The following is a 15,522-nucleotide window of genomic DNA, read 5'->3' as shown; positions in this document are numbered from 1 at the left end:
CTTTTTAACTTATTTTTTTTAAATATCACAGGTCCCAAAAAATACAGTATAAAAAAATAAATAAAGCAGTACAACTGTTTCCAACATTGATTAAAAATCAGCATATTAGAATGATTTCTAAAGGATCACGTGACTCTGAAAATACTGCTTTGCTTCACAGGAATTAATTACATTTTAAAGTATATTAAAATAGAAAACATTTATTTTAAACTGCAATAATATTTCACAATATTATTTTGTGAAATAATATTCAGTATTTTTTATAAAATAGATACAGTCTTGATGAGCATAAGAAACTATTAAAAAAAAAAATATCCAAACTTTTGAACTGCAGTGTATTGTACAGTAAAAATGTTTTCTCAGGTAACCTAAAATGTACATCATTTAGTTACATCAAGTGTCAAATCAAATATAAATAGCACATTCATTTTGAAAAGCCTGTTGACCTGCCATTTATCTAAGGTGATATTGGAAGGTCTATTTATTTATTTTTTTAAACATTCGTTTCTCATTTAGCCTATTTGGTACCACAGTATTTGCTGATTTTTATTTTATTTAAACTGTGATATTTTTCATCAAGGTGTATGCAGTCCTTGCCTCAAAACTTTCCATCTCACTAATAAACGTTCAACGTTTTATAATTATTTGTTCCTCAGTCTTTACTGATTTTCAGTTTTGCATAGGCCTACCATGCATATTTAAAATTTGTAAGTTATCTGTTATTTTATATTAGGCATATAGCATGGTGCATTTTTATTCGTTTTGTTAATAAAAGTTAGCTATATGTTCTATGTTGTATGTTGTAATTGATGCCGAATTGCCGTTAATTTAAAAGTGAAAATAAAACGCACACAGAGCTTACAAGCTATTTAAAAACGAAGGAAAGCGAGGAAAAGAGAGAAGACTCAAACGACGTCCACCCCCCATCCACCGAGGTGACACCGGTAAGGTGTTGACACACGTCGATTAACCAGTGGGAAAATTGGCAAAAAAAGGCACCCTACTTGATGCCTTTTTTCCTCCTTTCGGAATCCTTCCTGAACACGCGCTGGAAATAGCAACGGCATTGTCCTCCTCTGCCACCGAGAAAAACTTCCAGACCGACGAAGACATGTTCGCAAATGATGACGTAATGAGCACAACACATGCTGAGAGTCACTGCAGTTTACTTTTACTTTTGTCATTTAGCAGACGCTTTTGTCCAAAGCGACTTACAAATAAGAAAAAGTAACTAAAACTAAAAAGTTACAACTCTATAACTACTATATACCCACATATTTAAGAAAATAAAGAAATTAAATAAAATTGACATGCATATAACAACATTTCAATAATAAACATAAATAAAAAAAACTAAAATAAAAAGCGATACTTCTATCCCTTGCCGGTGTCCCTGCCCGGTGGAGTCGCACGGTAGAGTTGATGGTCTTTACAATCTTCGGTCTTCACACGACGACTGCCGCGGTATAATAATAAATAATGTATCGGTCCGATAAATATCGTGCATCCCTAATAATTGTAATTGAAAATAAAATTGTAATTGAAATCTATTGACACAAATAGATAAAGTGCTATAGAAAAAACACTTAACAGTGTCTTTTGGATTTTTTTTTCCGCTAGTCTGAAAAAATACTTTATGAAAAACCAAAAAGCCCAAAATCTCAAATTTGACAGGTGCATGAAAAAACTGTGTTTTTGCCTGCAGTGTCAAAGTTAAAAGTTACACACTTTTTGCGTGTGCATGCTGTACAGGTCTGGTATAAAGAATGCTTTTGCTCAGGTGCCCGAATGTCCGCCCAATAGAGAAAAGTTTTGCTCAGAAAAAAAATTTGACGAAACATTGCTCCCACGGGCCCTTAAATTTGATAACTAAATTGAAGAGTTTTTAAGGCCTTGGATAGATTTAAATACGCTAAATGGTATAAGAAATTATTTTTCACATTTTCAAATAGATTTTTAAGAAATCTGGATACCTTGTAAATAGTCAAATAGAACTCTTTCCTTGATATTCGTTGATATTTGTGTATTGAAAATGTTTTTGATTGACATTTATGGTCTTTATTTTATTTGGGCTAGTTAAATAAATTTTCGGGCTACCAAAATCTGAAGAGTACCTGCCCGAAGGGCTACCAGGGATTTTGAAATTTTGCGAGCCCTGGAACTGATCCCAAACATACAGCCTCATCTGTAAAGCATGGTGGAGGTGGTGTCATGGCATGGGCATGCATGGCTGCCTCTGGAACAGGCCCTCTCAACTTTACTGATGACAATGCATGATGACAGTAGCAGAATTAATTTGGAAGGGTATAAAACCATCTTGCCTACCAATATTCAAGAAAATGCCACCAGATTCATTGGGAAGTGTTCATATTGCATCAGGACAATGATCCAAAACACCCTGTCAGTTCAGTCAAGGAATTTATAAGGGCAAAGAAATGGAAAGTCTTAGATTGCCCAAGTCAATCTCCAGATTTAAATCCGATTAAACATGAATTTCACCAGCTGGAGAGGAGAGTAAAGGCAGAAACTCCCCAAAACAAGCAACAATTGGAATTGGCTGCATTAAAGGCTGGGAAAAGCATTTCAAAGGATGTGAATAGTTCAAGGAATTTATTTGTTCCTTCTGAATATTTTCAGCTGAAAGCATGATTTACTACAACACTTCCCTGCTAAAAAAAACAAGCAATAGAAGCCATCGCAGAAATTCCAATGGTTTCCATTAAATACTATTATAAACCATTAGCTTTCTCCAGTAAAACCATAAAAAAAAAATCCTTTTTGTAGTGTTTTTTTGGGCATTTTTCCAACCCACCAATAGAATCCATCACATACCAATAGACACAATTATAGTTTCCATTAAAACTAATACAATTAATATTATTATTAATAATATTATTTAATTATAACCATTAAATCCATAAAAAAATTTTGATTGTGTTTTGGGCAGGGTTCTATTGTTTTTTTCAGCAGAGTTATTCACACGCAATCGCTCTCTCAGTAATGCATTCAAACAAATGTAATCTTACAGTGCTGCTACTTCCGCAATCTGCAAGAAATGCATCGATCCGTAGGTAAAATAACTGACTGGTAAAATAACTTATCACAAACAAAATTTGCACTGCAAAAAGCAGCAATTGTCAAGCAGCTTGTCATCTGGTAGGAAAAAAGTTTGCGCACAGTGTTCCAATAATAAGCCATAATAAATAAAAAAAATCTCCTGTTGATTTATTTTATTTTTTAATATACGTTATGAACAGAACTGTGATATTTCAAACATACTGAAATACTTTAGCCACGGAGCGAATGCAGAGCGGTGTTTCTGATATAAGTGAGCGCGGAGTGGAGTGATTATTAAATGCTTGGAGCATGGAGGGGAAATTGTTGACGCTGCACAGAGTAACAGCTCACTACCAGTTACAAAATACACTGTAACAGTCAGTCACAGGCAATTCTAGTTGCATTTTTCATTAATCTCTTAAATTATCCTTTGACTATCCTTTGGCCCACCATCTAGTGTCAAATTTTTTTTTGGCCCAATGCCAAACTTACTTGCCGACCCCTGCCCTATTCATTAGATTGTGAAGAGGCGAAAATGACAAATTAGGCCGTCATGATCACCTCAAACATCCTGACTTTTATTAAACAACATCCAAATGACCGTTTATTCTCCACAAACCTATTAATAACAATTTAAGCAGTCATTGTCAAACTACCCATCACTGTCTAAAGACTGAATTCTGTTCAAATCTTAGTTGAAAAGGATTTATGTAACAGACCTATAAACACATCAGCAGAAGTCATTCATTTTCAATGGGGGTTTGTATTTAGGCAACATGACTGACAGCAACCATTGACGACGCAACAATGTTAAGCAGTAGTGAACTATTCTAATGCACAGTAACAAGACACAGTGACCACCAACGGAAAAGCAGCACACGATGGGCCTCCTGAAGTTGAAATGTTGACAAATTGATTCAAGCAATTGGTGCTGAATTGCCGCTACTTTGAAAGTTAAAGTAAAATGCACATGCCACTTTTACAAGCTATTTAAAAACCGAGGAAAAGAGGGAAAACTCAAACAAACCCACCCCACCCCAAGGTGATTCCGGTATTGTCACACAGTGATTAACCGGTGGGAAAATTTCCTCACCGTCACAATCCCACTCAGAATTTGACTTCAATATAAGAATAATAAAATTACTAAAACTTTATATTTTAAGGAATATTACAAATTTTTTCTCCAATGATTTAAATAAACCTGTTGTCAAGCACTTTGTTTGTGGATTCGGCGTTATGATTGGTCAGATCGCCTTTCAATTAAGCACCCTGCGAAGGGTCAATTGTCTTTTCTTCTCTAGTGAAGTATATCCAAGTGAAATGGCTTCTCAAATTAGAAAAATAACTTAGGTATTTTGTCCATTGGGGACTCGTGCATTGTTGTCATTAAATGCTGCAATCTCATGAGTGACAGGTTTCCCAGCCCTCGAACCAGTGTAACAGGTCATGAGAGATGAAATGTGATATGATATGAAGGAGAGAGGATGTTACTTAATTTTTTCTAGGCACATGATTTCAAGAAGAAAAAAAAAATCCACAGATAAATCAGACATAATAAATGCTGCAAAATTACAATAAATAAATAAATAAATACATTATTTCATGGAGATTTTAAATATTCAGTATTAAATGACATTTGGATAAATTCTGTTAGGATTTTTTTTTTTCCCATAAAAGAATAACTGGTTGCAAGACCATTCCTTGACATTTCAAAAATAATACATTTCTGGAAGGGGAAAGAGAATATATTTTCCACTCCGCAGCACTCTGACAGAGAATTGACAAGTTTCAATCTCTGAAGCAGCGAGAAGTCAAACAAGTCCACGTTCCTCCCTCGCTGTACTTAAGCCTCACTGTAAGTTATCACTGTAGGTGTCATTTTTAATCCCATCCTGTCCTCTGACCACCATGGGACACTTACCACATTTTGGGGTTTCTTAGAGGAGCATACGGTTTCCAGCTCACACCAACATATGTTAAGATAAAGCAAATTCTTAGCACCTCTGAAATCTAAAGAAACATTTAGACAACCAGGAGCTGTCAAGCATTTTGTTCCATATTTTAGATGCAGTGTTATTTTCTCCTTGCCATAAGTTTAATAAAAACTATTTAATTAACGCCATGACCACAAGGCCTTTTAATCAAGATTCATGTTGTTCTTGGTAGGGCTGTGCAATTCAATGACTTCATAAAATAAACTTAAGCTCAACTCATTATCAAGTTTAAGCTAACTGTCAAGGTTATGATATGATTTAATTGAACTAATTCACAATTTTCTTCTTTCAAGTGAAATAGAAAGGCTATGTACACGGTTGTCTTCTGATGTGATGTCACTGTGAAGTGGAGAACCTGCATCTGGGGAGCAGTTCATCCAAGATGGTGTTTGCATTCAAAACCAGCTAAAAGGAGGAAGTATTGTAAAGTTTTAAAAGACAGGGGAGCTTGTGCTAGTTTGTCAAAATGAATCTGATGACTAAGGCAAGACAGTCATTGCAGCTGCAGAAGAAGATTTGGTGCCAAACGAGGAAGCACCTCGACTGTGTGGGAGTATTTACGTGTTCAATTCTGCTGAGCACGGTTACATCTAACCGTGTTTATTATAGCATTTTCCCAGTCCAGAGAAAGCCCACCTTAAGAGTGAGTCATGCAATAAATGGAAAGTGGAGTTAAAGCTCTATTCTCCCCCATAGTTTGTCTTGATGTTCCAGGTGTTATTTTTCAATCCTGTTGTTCAGATTTACACTTGGAACTCTTTTTTCTGGATAATACTTACACTTCAGTATAACATTTGAGAAGTTGATTGTGAGAAGTTGAGACAAATAATTTCTAAATAAATATATATAAAACCTGATAAATCTGCAAAATAAACAGATTTATTTTTCAGACGGCAGCTTCCTGATTCTGTAATATAGTAGTTTTCACATGTAAAGATATTTTTAGAATATATACAATTTGCAAAAAAGGAAGCAAACACTGTAACAGTAATCTGAGTATTGTGGTAAGTCTGTAAACACTAGGGATTTTTTTGCACTAATGGCACTAATTTTACATAAAGCAGCCAGTAAATATGACACGAATAGAAAAATAGCATCCATAGCACAGCATAATTTAAAATCAAGCATTTAAAGTTTGTTTATTGTGCATGTCTAGTGACAGCTGAATTTCCCTGTCTGCATCCAATTCCCACCTGCAGCATCCTCACATGCGATATAGCCTACTAGTTGGGCACCCTTCTTTATATTTACAGATGTGACGTAATGACACAAAGATGAATGGCAGCATGCTTGTATTTCCCACGAAAACCTACCAGTACCACTCAAATTAGAAAACATTATTACAAGCTTACCGTTGTGAATCGTGCTAAGGTAAGGAGACAGTTTTGAAGACTGGCTGGTTATGTACTTGCCTGAAAATTGAAAATCATTTTTATCCAAAAAAAGTTATGGACTGCAGCTTTAAAGAAGTCTTTATAAGCACAGTGCTGCTTTGTTTACAGCGGTAACTAGGGATGCACCAATACCAATACTGGTATCATTTATTAGCCTATTTCATTTATAATTTGTCTTAAATCTCATTCTGATAAAAAACAATTGTGAGAAAATCATATTGTGAAATTTGTATCATGAATCGTATTGCATTTTAAGTTGAGTGAATCATTACATCCCTATTTATCAGCTGCAAAAACAAATGAAAGTGATTCCAACAACATTGTTCCTCTGTGTCTACCGTTATAGCTGTGGTGTGGACTTCTTTATTCTCATTAAATTAGAAAGCTAATTAATTAGCACATAACATATATAGTAATTGTCCATAGAAATGTTCCTATGGACATTCCTTTTTGATCCAGTGGGCTCTGCTCTGCTATCTGTGAACATAAACGTCTACTTTTTGCTTGATAATAGATTAGGGATGCACAATATTATCGGACCGATATCGAAATCGGCCGATAATGGCTTTAAAAGTGCATAAATTTATAAAAAATTATGCCGATATGTCTTGCCGATAAGAGGAATACGTTAACTCACATGTGCTCAAGGTGTGCTAGCGATTAGATCACGTCAGCAGTAGGACTCATTCTTGAAGCAAAGTTTTGCCTGAATGGTGATTAGATTCACTGTTTTGGATCGCTGCATTTAAACTGAGAATGCACTTACAAAACGTGCGGTATATAATAGCTGGAAGGGGATGGGGAAGTAGTGGCCTAATGGTTAGCGAGTCGGACTCGTAATACAAAGGTTGCGGGTTCGAGTCTCAGGCCAGCAGGGATTGTAGGTGGGGGGAGTGAATGTCCAGCGCTCTCTCCACCCTCAATACCGCGACTGAGGTGCCCTTGAGCAAGGCACCGAACCCCCAACTGCTCCCCGGGCGCTGCAGCATAAATGGCTGCCCACTGCTCCGGGTGTGCGTGTTCACTGCTGTGTGTGTGCACGTTGGATGGGTTAAATGCAGAGCACGAATTCAGAGTATGGGTCACCATACTTGGCAGTATGTCACTTCACTTATAATAAAGTAAACCGTAATAGCACGTGCAACGGCAGCCTCCCCTGGGTGCTAATGCCTGTTCGCTAAGGAGTTTTAATTCCGTAGGGGGCGTTGTTGGCCTACTTCTAATAAAACTAAAGTAAAATACACAAATAACATTTAGACTGTTTCTGATTAAATAAAGCAGTAATTCATGTTATTAGCAGTTATTAGCAGTAATTTAAAGGTCAGAATCTAGAGCTTACATGAATTAAAAAATGTAATTAAATTAAAAAAAAAATCACTAACGACACTTGTAAATTACATTTTATATTTACTGGTTTATTCATTCATGTGTAATATGTTATATTTTTTAAACAAATTATGAACTATAAAAGATGATTTTGACAAGATTTTGCTTTAGACCATCTACAAATGTTAAATCTTAAAATAAAATGTTAGTTACTCCAGCATCTTTCTGAAAAAAAAAAAAAAAAAGCAGCGATTGATATATAGTTAATTTATAGTTATTTCCAAAGCTTCAATGCAGTGTCATTATAAAAGAACTTCATTATTATTTAATTCTAACAAATAAGTTCTTAAAAACTAACCAAAATGTAAAATAATTTGCTTATAATTTCCACACAGGAGAGACTTGGTGTTTCCAAACAAAAGGAAATATATCGATATCGGCTTTCGGCAAAAAGAGTTGAAAAACATCAACATATCGGCAAAAATCCAATATCGTGCATCCCTATAACAGATTGATCCAAGCAATATGCATAGGAGCAACAAAACGGAAGTGTCTTAGGGAGAGCCACTCATCAGCATGCGTTATCATAAGAGACCCTTAGCGGTTACAGACAAGGTGATGAGTTCTGTGTGCTGTGCTTCTAAAAGGGAGATAAGCAGCTCAAAGGAGCCTGTCCAGACGCTATGCTCCATCAGCGTCTAAGTGTTCTCCTCGTATTAACATCGTCGCTGACGGGTGTCAGTGTTCTGAAAGTTCCCTCTAACATCACCTCATTGATTACTTAGTCAGCCAAATGATTTGCAAGACCCTGGAGGAGTACCGACTTGAAAAAGCAATTAAGCATAGGAAATGTAAAATAGAGTTTGAGCCAATTAAAGATTTTCATTTCTTGGTCTGCTGGGAGCTCCAGGCTGTTGTTGCAAGAGTCAGTCCACCGTATCCATTACTGTGATATTAATCAGGTCTTACACAAGTCTGCAACACTGGTGTCCTGTGCATTTACAGCACTCAAGGCAGAAGATGCCCTCAAGGAAGCTTTCTATTTAACATGAACGATAATTATAAAAAACACAAAAAACAAAAGAGTGACTGATGTGATTGATGAGTCAGTTTATCTCAGGTCTGTACCGCTACAACCAACATCCCTACGGCAACATACATGTGAAATTCCGCCCACATTAACTTCCATATTTCTTTGCCCTCCTTATGACACAAATAAGAAATCAAAGTGTGACAGTTTCTTTCTGGAATTGTTGGGGTAAGAGCAGGAGGTTTTTTCATATATCCACCTAAACATGAAAATCCATACATATCTACAAAATCAAACTGTAACTCTATATTGGAAACTCGCTGCTTGATGCGAAAACGTACTCTGTTACTATCGTAACCTTGGTTCCCTGAGATATGGGAACAAGTACTGCGTCTAAGACGCTTGTATGGGAAAAACTCTTTTCCTCTTCAACTGAAGCCTTTTCAATCACGCAGTAAAACTGCACGTCCATTGGTTTGTGCTGTACTATAAAATCGAACAAATGGCTCGGCGGCGGCACTGAGCGAGCCTATGGCTATGCAGCCCACCATAGCCCGCCAAAATTGGCAGGGCCTCTGGCTATATAAGCGGCCGCTTCGCCGCCTCATCTCAGATTTCTTCGAATGAAGCGACTGAGGCGTGCAGCTCATAGCACGGCCAGGAACGCAGTACTTGTTCCCATATCTCAGGGAACCGAGGTTACGATAGTAACAGAGTACGCTCCCTTTCGATATTCCACTCGTACTGTATTGTATGGGAACCAGTACAATCACGCCATGCTATGACAGGGAACGACTCAAAACCATGACTCACGTGGGAGAAAGTACACCAAGCACAGGCTGAGCCATCAGGGTTATCCGTGGCCTGGGTGTCATCCCATATAGTTGATACCTGGTGTCCATATAACATGGACTGTCCAAATGAAGGAGGGACTTGAACAATGTTGGTCAAGTGAACCCATAAGACTGTTTAGCTAGCCGAAGGCGGGGAACTAAGCAGAAAGGACTCTGGCCTGTAAGGCAGGGACGTCCAGGTTGTAAAACCTTACAAACGTGGACGGCGAGGACCAGCCGGCCACCTCATAAATTTCCGAAATGGACACCCCGCTGAACCATGCCCAGGAGGAAGCAATGCCTCTGGTGGAATGGGCTCTGACTCCAATGGGGCACTGCAAGCCCAAGGAGGAGTATGCTAGGGTGATAGCATCAACTAACCACCTGGAAATTCTTTGCTTCGTAAAAGAGCGACCTTTAGCACGGTTACCGAAGCTGACAAAAAGCTGTTCTGATCTCCTGTATGAGGCAGAACGCTCGATGTATACCCTGACGGGGCAGAGCAGGGACAATTCCTGGTCACCCATCAAAGGGGAAAGCGCTATGACCTGGGCTCTGAACGGAGTGGAGAGTACCTTAGGTACATAACCCAGCCTTGGTTTCAGGACTACCTTGGAGTCGTTAGGCCTGAATTCCAGGCAAGCAGGGTTGATGGAAAGGGCCTGTAGGTCTCCTACTTGCTTAACTGACACCAGCGCTAACAGCAGGGCGGTTTTAAATGAGAGTGATCTGAGGCTCAGGCTGTGGATTGCAATAGTTCAAACAGGGGGCGCTTCAAGGCACCTTGGTACGGTTGGTAAGTCCCAAGGTGGAACTGTACGAGGACGCGGGGGGTTAATTCTCCTGGCGCCTCGTATAAACTGGACAACGGCACTATTCCTGCCCACCGATCGGCCAGCAATATGGGCATGAAAAGCCGCTTTGGCTGCTGCGTAAACTTTGATGGTGGATGAGGAACGCTGTTTATCCAGCCTCTCTTGCAGAAACGAAAGGACTTCATCATGGACTTTGGGAAAGAGACCACTCAAGCCCGAGCTCACTGACAGCCCTCGTCATCACACGGATGAGCTCCTCGTCCGTTCTGGGTCTGGCGCTGTGTGAAGAGGACGGCGGCAAGAGGGCGAGCTAAGCCACCGAGCCCGATAACTCCTTCGCATCCGAAGCCACCAGAGAAAGGCTGTCATCCAGTTCGACGTCACTCCCACCGAACGAGACCATGTCGCTCGCAGCCGCAGAGGGACGCTGATCAGGTTGAATCCTCTGCCCCGCTGTTTCTTCCTCACAGGACCCTGGGAGGAAGAGAACGGGAGGGCGCGAGGGGCAGAGTCACTTTCTGAAAAGAAAGCTACCCGCGGCACATAGAGGATTTCCCCAAGCATGACACACACTCAGCGTAACCGTCATTGAAACAACGCCGCGTGCTCTTTTAGATAGTCGCCCGATGGCAAGACCGGAGCTGTGGAGAGGTCCAATCTGGCTGCTGAGGCGTTTCAACAGCGAATCTCGGCGTCAGCGAAGAGTCAGCGAGGAAAAATCTTTGTCGCTGAAAAGAAGAAATTTGAGATGCGGCGGCCGCTTATATAGCCATAGGCTCGCTCAGCGCCGCCACCGAGCCATTGGTTCGATGGACGTGCAGTTTCACTGCGTGATTGAAAAGGCTTCAGTTGAAGAGGAAAGAAAGAGTTTTTCCCATACAAGCGTCTTACAGATGCAGTACGAGTGGAATATCGAAAGGGAACTAAGCATTCCCTCAATAACAGAGGGCGACACTATCGCACAAGCAGTAATCTCACTGGCAAATTTTTACATTTCACCTTCCGTGTTTTAATTTCAATGGATGCCTTATTTCCTACAAAAAAAATAAATAAATTTAAAATCAGGACAAGTTGACACTAGTTGCCGAAAATCAGAGCCAGTCTGCAGATGTTGACAGATATCACAGAAAAATCACTTAGTGCATGATGGTCAGATTTTTTATTTTTTTTACTTCAGACTATGATTCTATCCTTCGGAGGATATCACACATGATTTGATATTTTGAGCCGATTTTAGAACACATTGTTTTCATATCTCCTGGTAACAAGGCACCTTTCTGAGTGAGTTTGTTGCACTCGGAATGACTTGGTAGTATGTGATCATCAGCTGTTTAGTGTATGATTACACTATTTTTACACAAACTATTACAATGTCATCAAGTGTACGATGCCTAGTGATTTAAAATCTGTTCAGATTTAGAAAAATCACACAGTGTATTCTAGTCTTCAGTAACAAGGCCTAATCTTTGTTTTTTATATGAAGGATTCACATGCACTTGTAAAAGATGCTGGATATCTATCAGAAACATCTGATGATATAAACTGAAGTGGACATCAACAAAGCTATTGCACACCTCTCAATCGGAGCAAAAGAAACTGTAAGAAACAGCTGACAAGCCCGCCACAGGACAGTCAAGGATTTAAAGAGGACTTTGATGATACTGTATATGCTTCCTTGCTTCAATGATGTACTTTATGCTAAATATGAACTGCAAAGTCAAACCTAAGAAAGATTTAGATGCGATAAATTAAACTTTGTTTGTGTAAATGTTTCAGGCAAGTAAACAATCACAAAAAAATTATCTAGGGTAGATTTATACAATGTGGTAAGCTCACACTCACTTCCTGTCAAGTTAAACAGGTCAAACACCTGAAACACTCTAACTGCATATAACAACAACTGATTAATGCAGGGAAGCTAGAACAAATCAGGTAGTGTTTAAACGTTAAAACAACTCCAATGTATTTTTTTTGAGAGAAGAAAAAAAAAACCTTAAGGGAAAAACATACCTGTAGTAGAGGTGTTAAAAAATTTCCCAGGATCCGCTGGCACTTTGTGAGCACTTCTCTCAGTGCTGAGAGTGAAAGGGGCCCTGCTGGGGGCCACAGCCTCTATGCTGGCAGGCTGGTTCACCCTGCTGTTGGGCTCCAGCGTTAGGCTAGCCTGGGATCCCCCTGTCGACGTCACCTTAGATTTAGGCTGGGCTACGTTACGAGACGTGACCGGCCTAGATTCGTCATCACTGTCAAATCCGAATGGATCCTCTGAGCCATCACCGTCCGAGACCTTGGTCCTCTTGGTCTGATCTGTCACCTCGGTCTTCAAACCAGGCCTCTTTGCTCCCACCTTGGCTTTGTAAGTCGTCTCGCCCCATTTGGTGCTGAGAGTGGCTCTTTTATTGGACAACACCTCATCAAACTTCGAGGTCCCATCGCCTCCTCTTCGGCTGTATGTTTTTCCAAATCTAGATGTCATTGTGGCATCTGTCTCATATTCCCTGTGAACAATCATCAACTGTTACATGAATAATTCACTAGCTGTTTTGTAATCAAATGTTGACTATTAACAATCACGCATTCTACATGCATGAAGATCTTGGGGCTATTCATTATAAAACAGATGCAGTCTTAAACTCATTCAAACCTGACAACTACTTGCATTTCTGTGCTGATAAAAAGCAGGAAACTAGAATTATTTCATAATATGATTTTGATTTCAATACACATATGCATAGAAATCAATGCTGTAATGTGCTCAAAAAACAGATATTTAAAGGATTAAGCTAGTACTCACCATCAGGCCATTCATATAGATTAGGTTATTTCTTCTTCATTGGAACAGATTTGAAATGTTGGATTCCTTGCTCACCAATGGATCCTCTGCAGTGAATGGGTGCCATCAGAACGATTGTTCAAACTGCTGCTAAATGCATCAAAATCCATGTGACTCCACATGAACAATTATTGTCTTATGAAGTTAAAAGCTGTGTGTTTTTGAACTGTTGCTTCTGGCCAGAATACCAGTTTATAAAGTTTCCTCCAGTGAAAAAATCCTTCCCCTTACACCAAATCCAAAAACTTTTTTTTTTATATATTTGTTGGACTGTTTTCACTTGTAAATAGGCCTTAATCTGTGAATATTTCTCTCCTGATTGAGCCAAAACAACCTTTTCACTTAAGAAAGCAATATTATAGATAGAGGACTTGTATATCAGCCAGAAGCAATGTTGTCTTATTAATGGATTCGTTCCTTACAAACAGCTTTTCGCTTCATAGGATGCTAATTAATGGACTGGAGTCATGTGGATTATTTGTAGTTTATTGTTATTCTTGTCACACTGCGATTTTATCAGCTGCTTGGAACCTTATTCTGATGGCACCCATTCACTGCAGAGGATCCACTGGTGAGCAAATGATTTGATGAGCAAACCATTGCTAAATTTCTCAAAATCTGTTTCAATGACGAAATAAACTCATCTATATCTTGCATGCTAAGTGTGAGTAAAATTTTCAACAAATTTTCTTTTTGCACTGTGAAAGTTCTAAGATCCTGACTACAATAACGGCACTAAATTAAACCAAAAACTACCTAGCTAGTCCCAGCTGGACAAACCCAAATATATTAAACAAAATGTATGCTACAATTCTATCCAATATTTTCTGTACACAGAAGTTTCAGAATAAATCAGTTTAAATGTCACTTTGTACCCTACATAGGAAAAACGAAACTGAAATAATGTGCTCAAAAAAAAAAAAAAAAATAAATAATAATAATAATAATAATAATTACGTTTATGTCTTGTCAACAAAAAATAAAAAATGCATTCATTGACGTACCAAGTAAAATGCCATTGAACATTAATATAGCAATCATTCAATTCCATGGCATTACCATCATCATAATATTAGCTCTTTACTGGCTTGCAAACTAACTAGTGCAAACTGAACAACCCCAAATATATATATATTAAAAAAAAATGTATTCTACAATTCCAATCGATATCATTTCAAACACAGCGACTGTCCCTCAATAATCAGCAATAAACTAAGAATGCTAAAGGCTAGTATGATTATTAGCTAATGCTAATGATTGTACCTGTTCTCTTCTGTTTACCTTTCATTTTGCAACGTTCTTCCATTCGCGAAGCAAATAAGACATTAACAACTTATTTACGTGGATTCCAACAAAAGAGTGTCTGAAAACCAACTTAGCTGATAAAAACAACATTACCATGCTAACGGCTAATGGGCTAGCAAAAAGATTAGCATGAAAAAGGCTATCAGGCAATGCTGTGAAATAAACTCCTATATCCAGCATTAAAACTCAATCACTATTTGGTTAAAATGTAGAATTTTAATCTACAGAAGAACTGAAGCTACAGCAGGACCAAAGGAGGTTAAATACTCGCCTGGTTAATGAAGAGAGTGAATCCGGGCCTCTGAGCTCCACTAACACTATAAACAAACACTAAATACTGACAAGCACTGCTTCACGTGCTCCACCAACGCATTTATACGTGTATCTGAGATATGAGTTTCGATATAACGGAATAACAAGATTTACAAGCTTTATATTTAAGTTTTCCTCATGTATTTCTCCCTCGATTGTTTCGGCTCTGAAACACCAACGGCCTCCATTCGCGTTCCTCCTCCCTCACGTTTTCGCGTCACGACAATAGCGTCTCGGCACAGGGGTAAAAATGTTGACCAATCACGGGCCGCGCTGTGCATACGTCAGACGATTTCGAGACGTGTAATTGGCCAGTCCCGTAAAGAGTCTTGAACTTGAACGCGATGGGCGTCACGTACTCCTCGCTGAACTATGGGAATTGTAGGCAGTTGCTGGTTTTATGTTAAGGAATTTGCTGAAATAACGCTTAACAGACAACAATATATATATATATACACGTGCAAGAAGTCTATATTCAACTAGAAACTTTAAGTACAAAAATGTTTAGTAATTAGTAATACAATTAAATGAAGAAAAAAATGGCAGTTTAGCATTGTCTACATTTTGGGCCAATAGTGAATGTTTTCGTTTGTTTGTATAGCATTTTATTTTGTTTTTATTTT

General features: G+C 38.5%; 1 protein-coding gene across 1 annotated transcript in view; it reads right to left on the bottom strand.

Moving 5' to 3' along the window:
• LOC306858000 (wings apart-like protein homolog) overlaps window positions 1-15,126 on the bottom strand; it is a 63,329-nt gene extending 48,203 nt beyond the window's left edge. The window contains exons 1-2 of the mRNA XM_079398334.1: window positions 14,859-15,126; window positions 12,460-12,947 (exon numbers count right to left, since the gene is read on the bottom strand). Of these exons, the coding sequence (XP_079254460.1) occupies window positions 12,460-12,925 (466 nt within the window). The 5' untranslated portion in view covers window positions 12,926-12,947; window positions 14,859-15,126. The remainder of the gene's footprint in view (window positions 1-12,459; window positions 12,948-14,858) is intronic.
• Window positions 15,127-15,522: the final 396 nt, after the last annotated feature.

The sequence above is a fragment of the Barbus barbus genome (genome assembly GCF_936440315.1).
Source record: "Barbus barbus genome assembly, chromosome: 38".
In the NCBI taxonomy this organism is placed as follows: domain Eukaryota; kingdom Metazoa; phylum Chordata; class Actinopteri; order Cypriniformes; family Cyprinidae; genus Barbus; species Barbus barbus.
The sequence above is the reverse complement of the archived record's forward strand: the minus strand, read 5'-3'. Positions and strand labels throughout refer to the sequence as shown.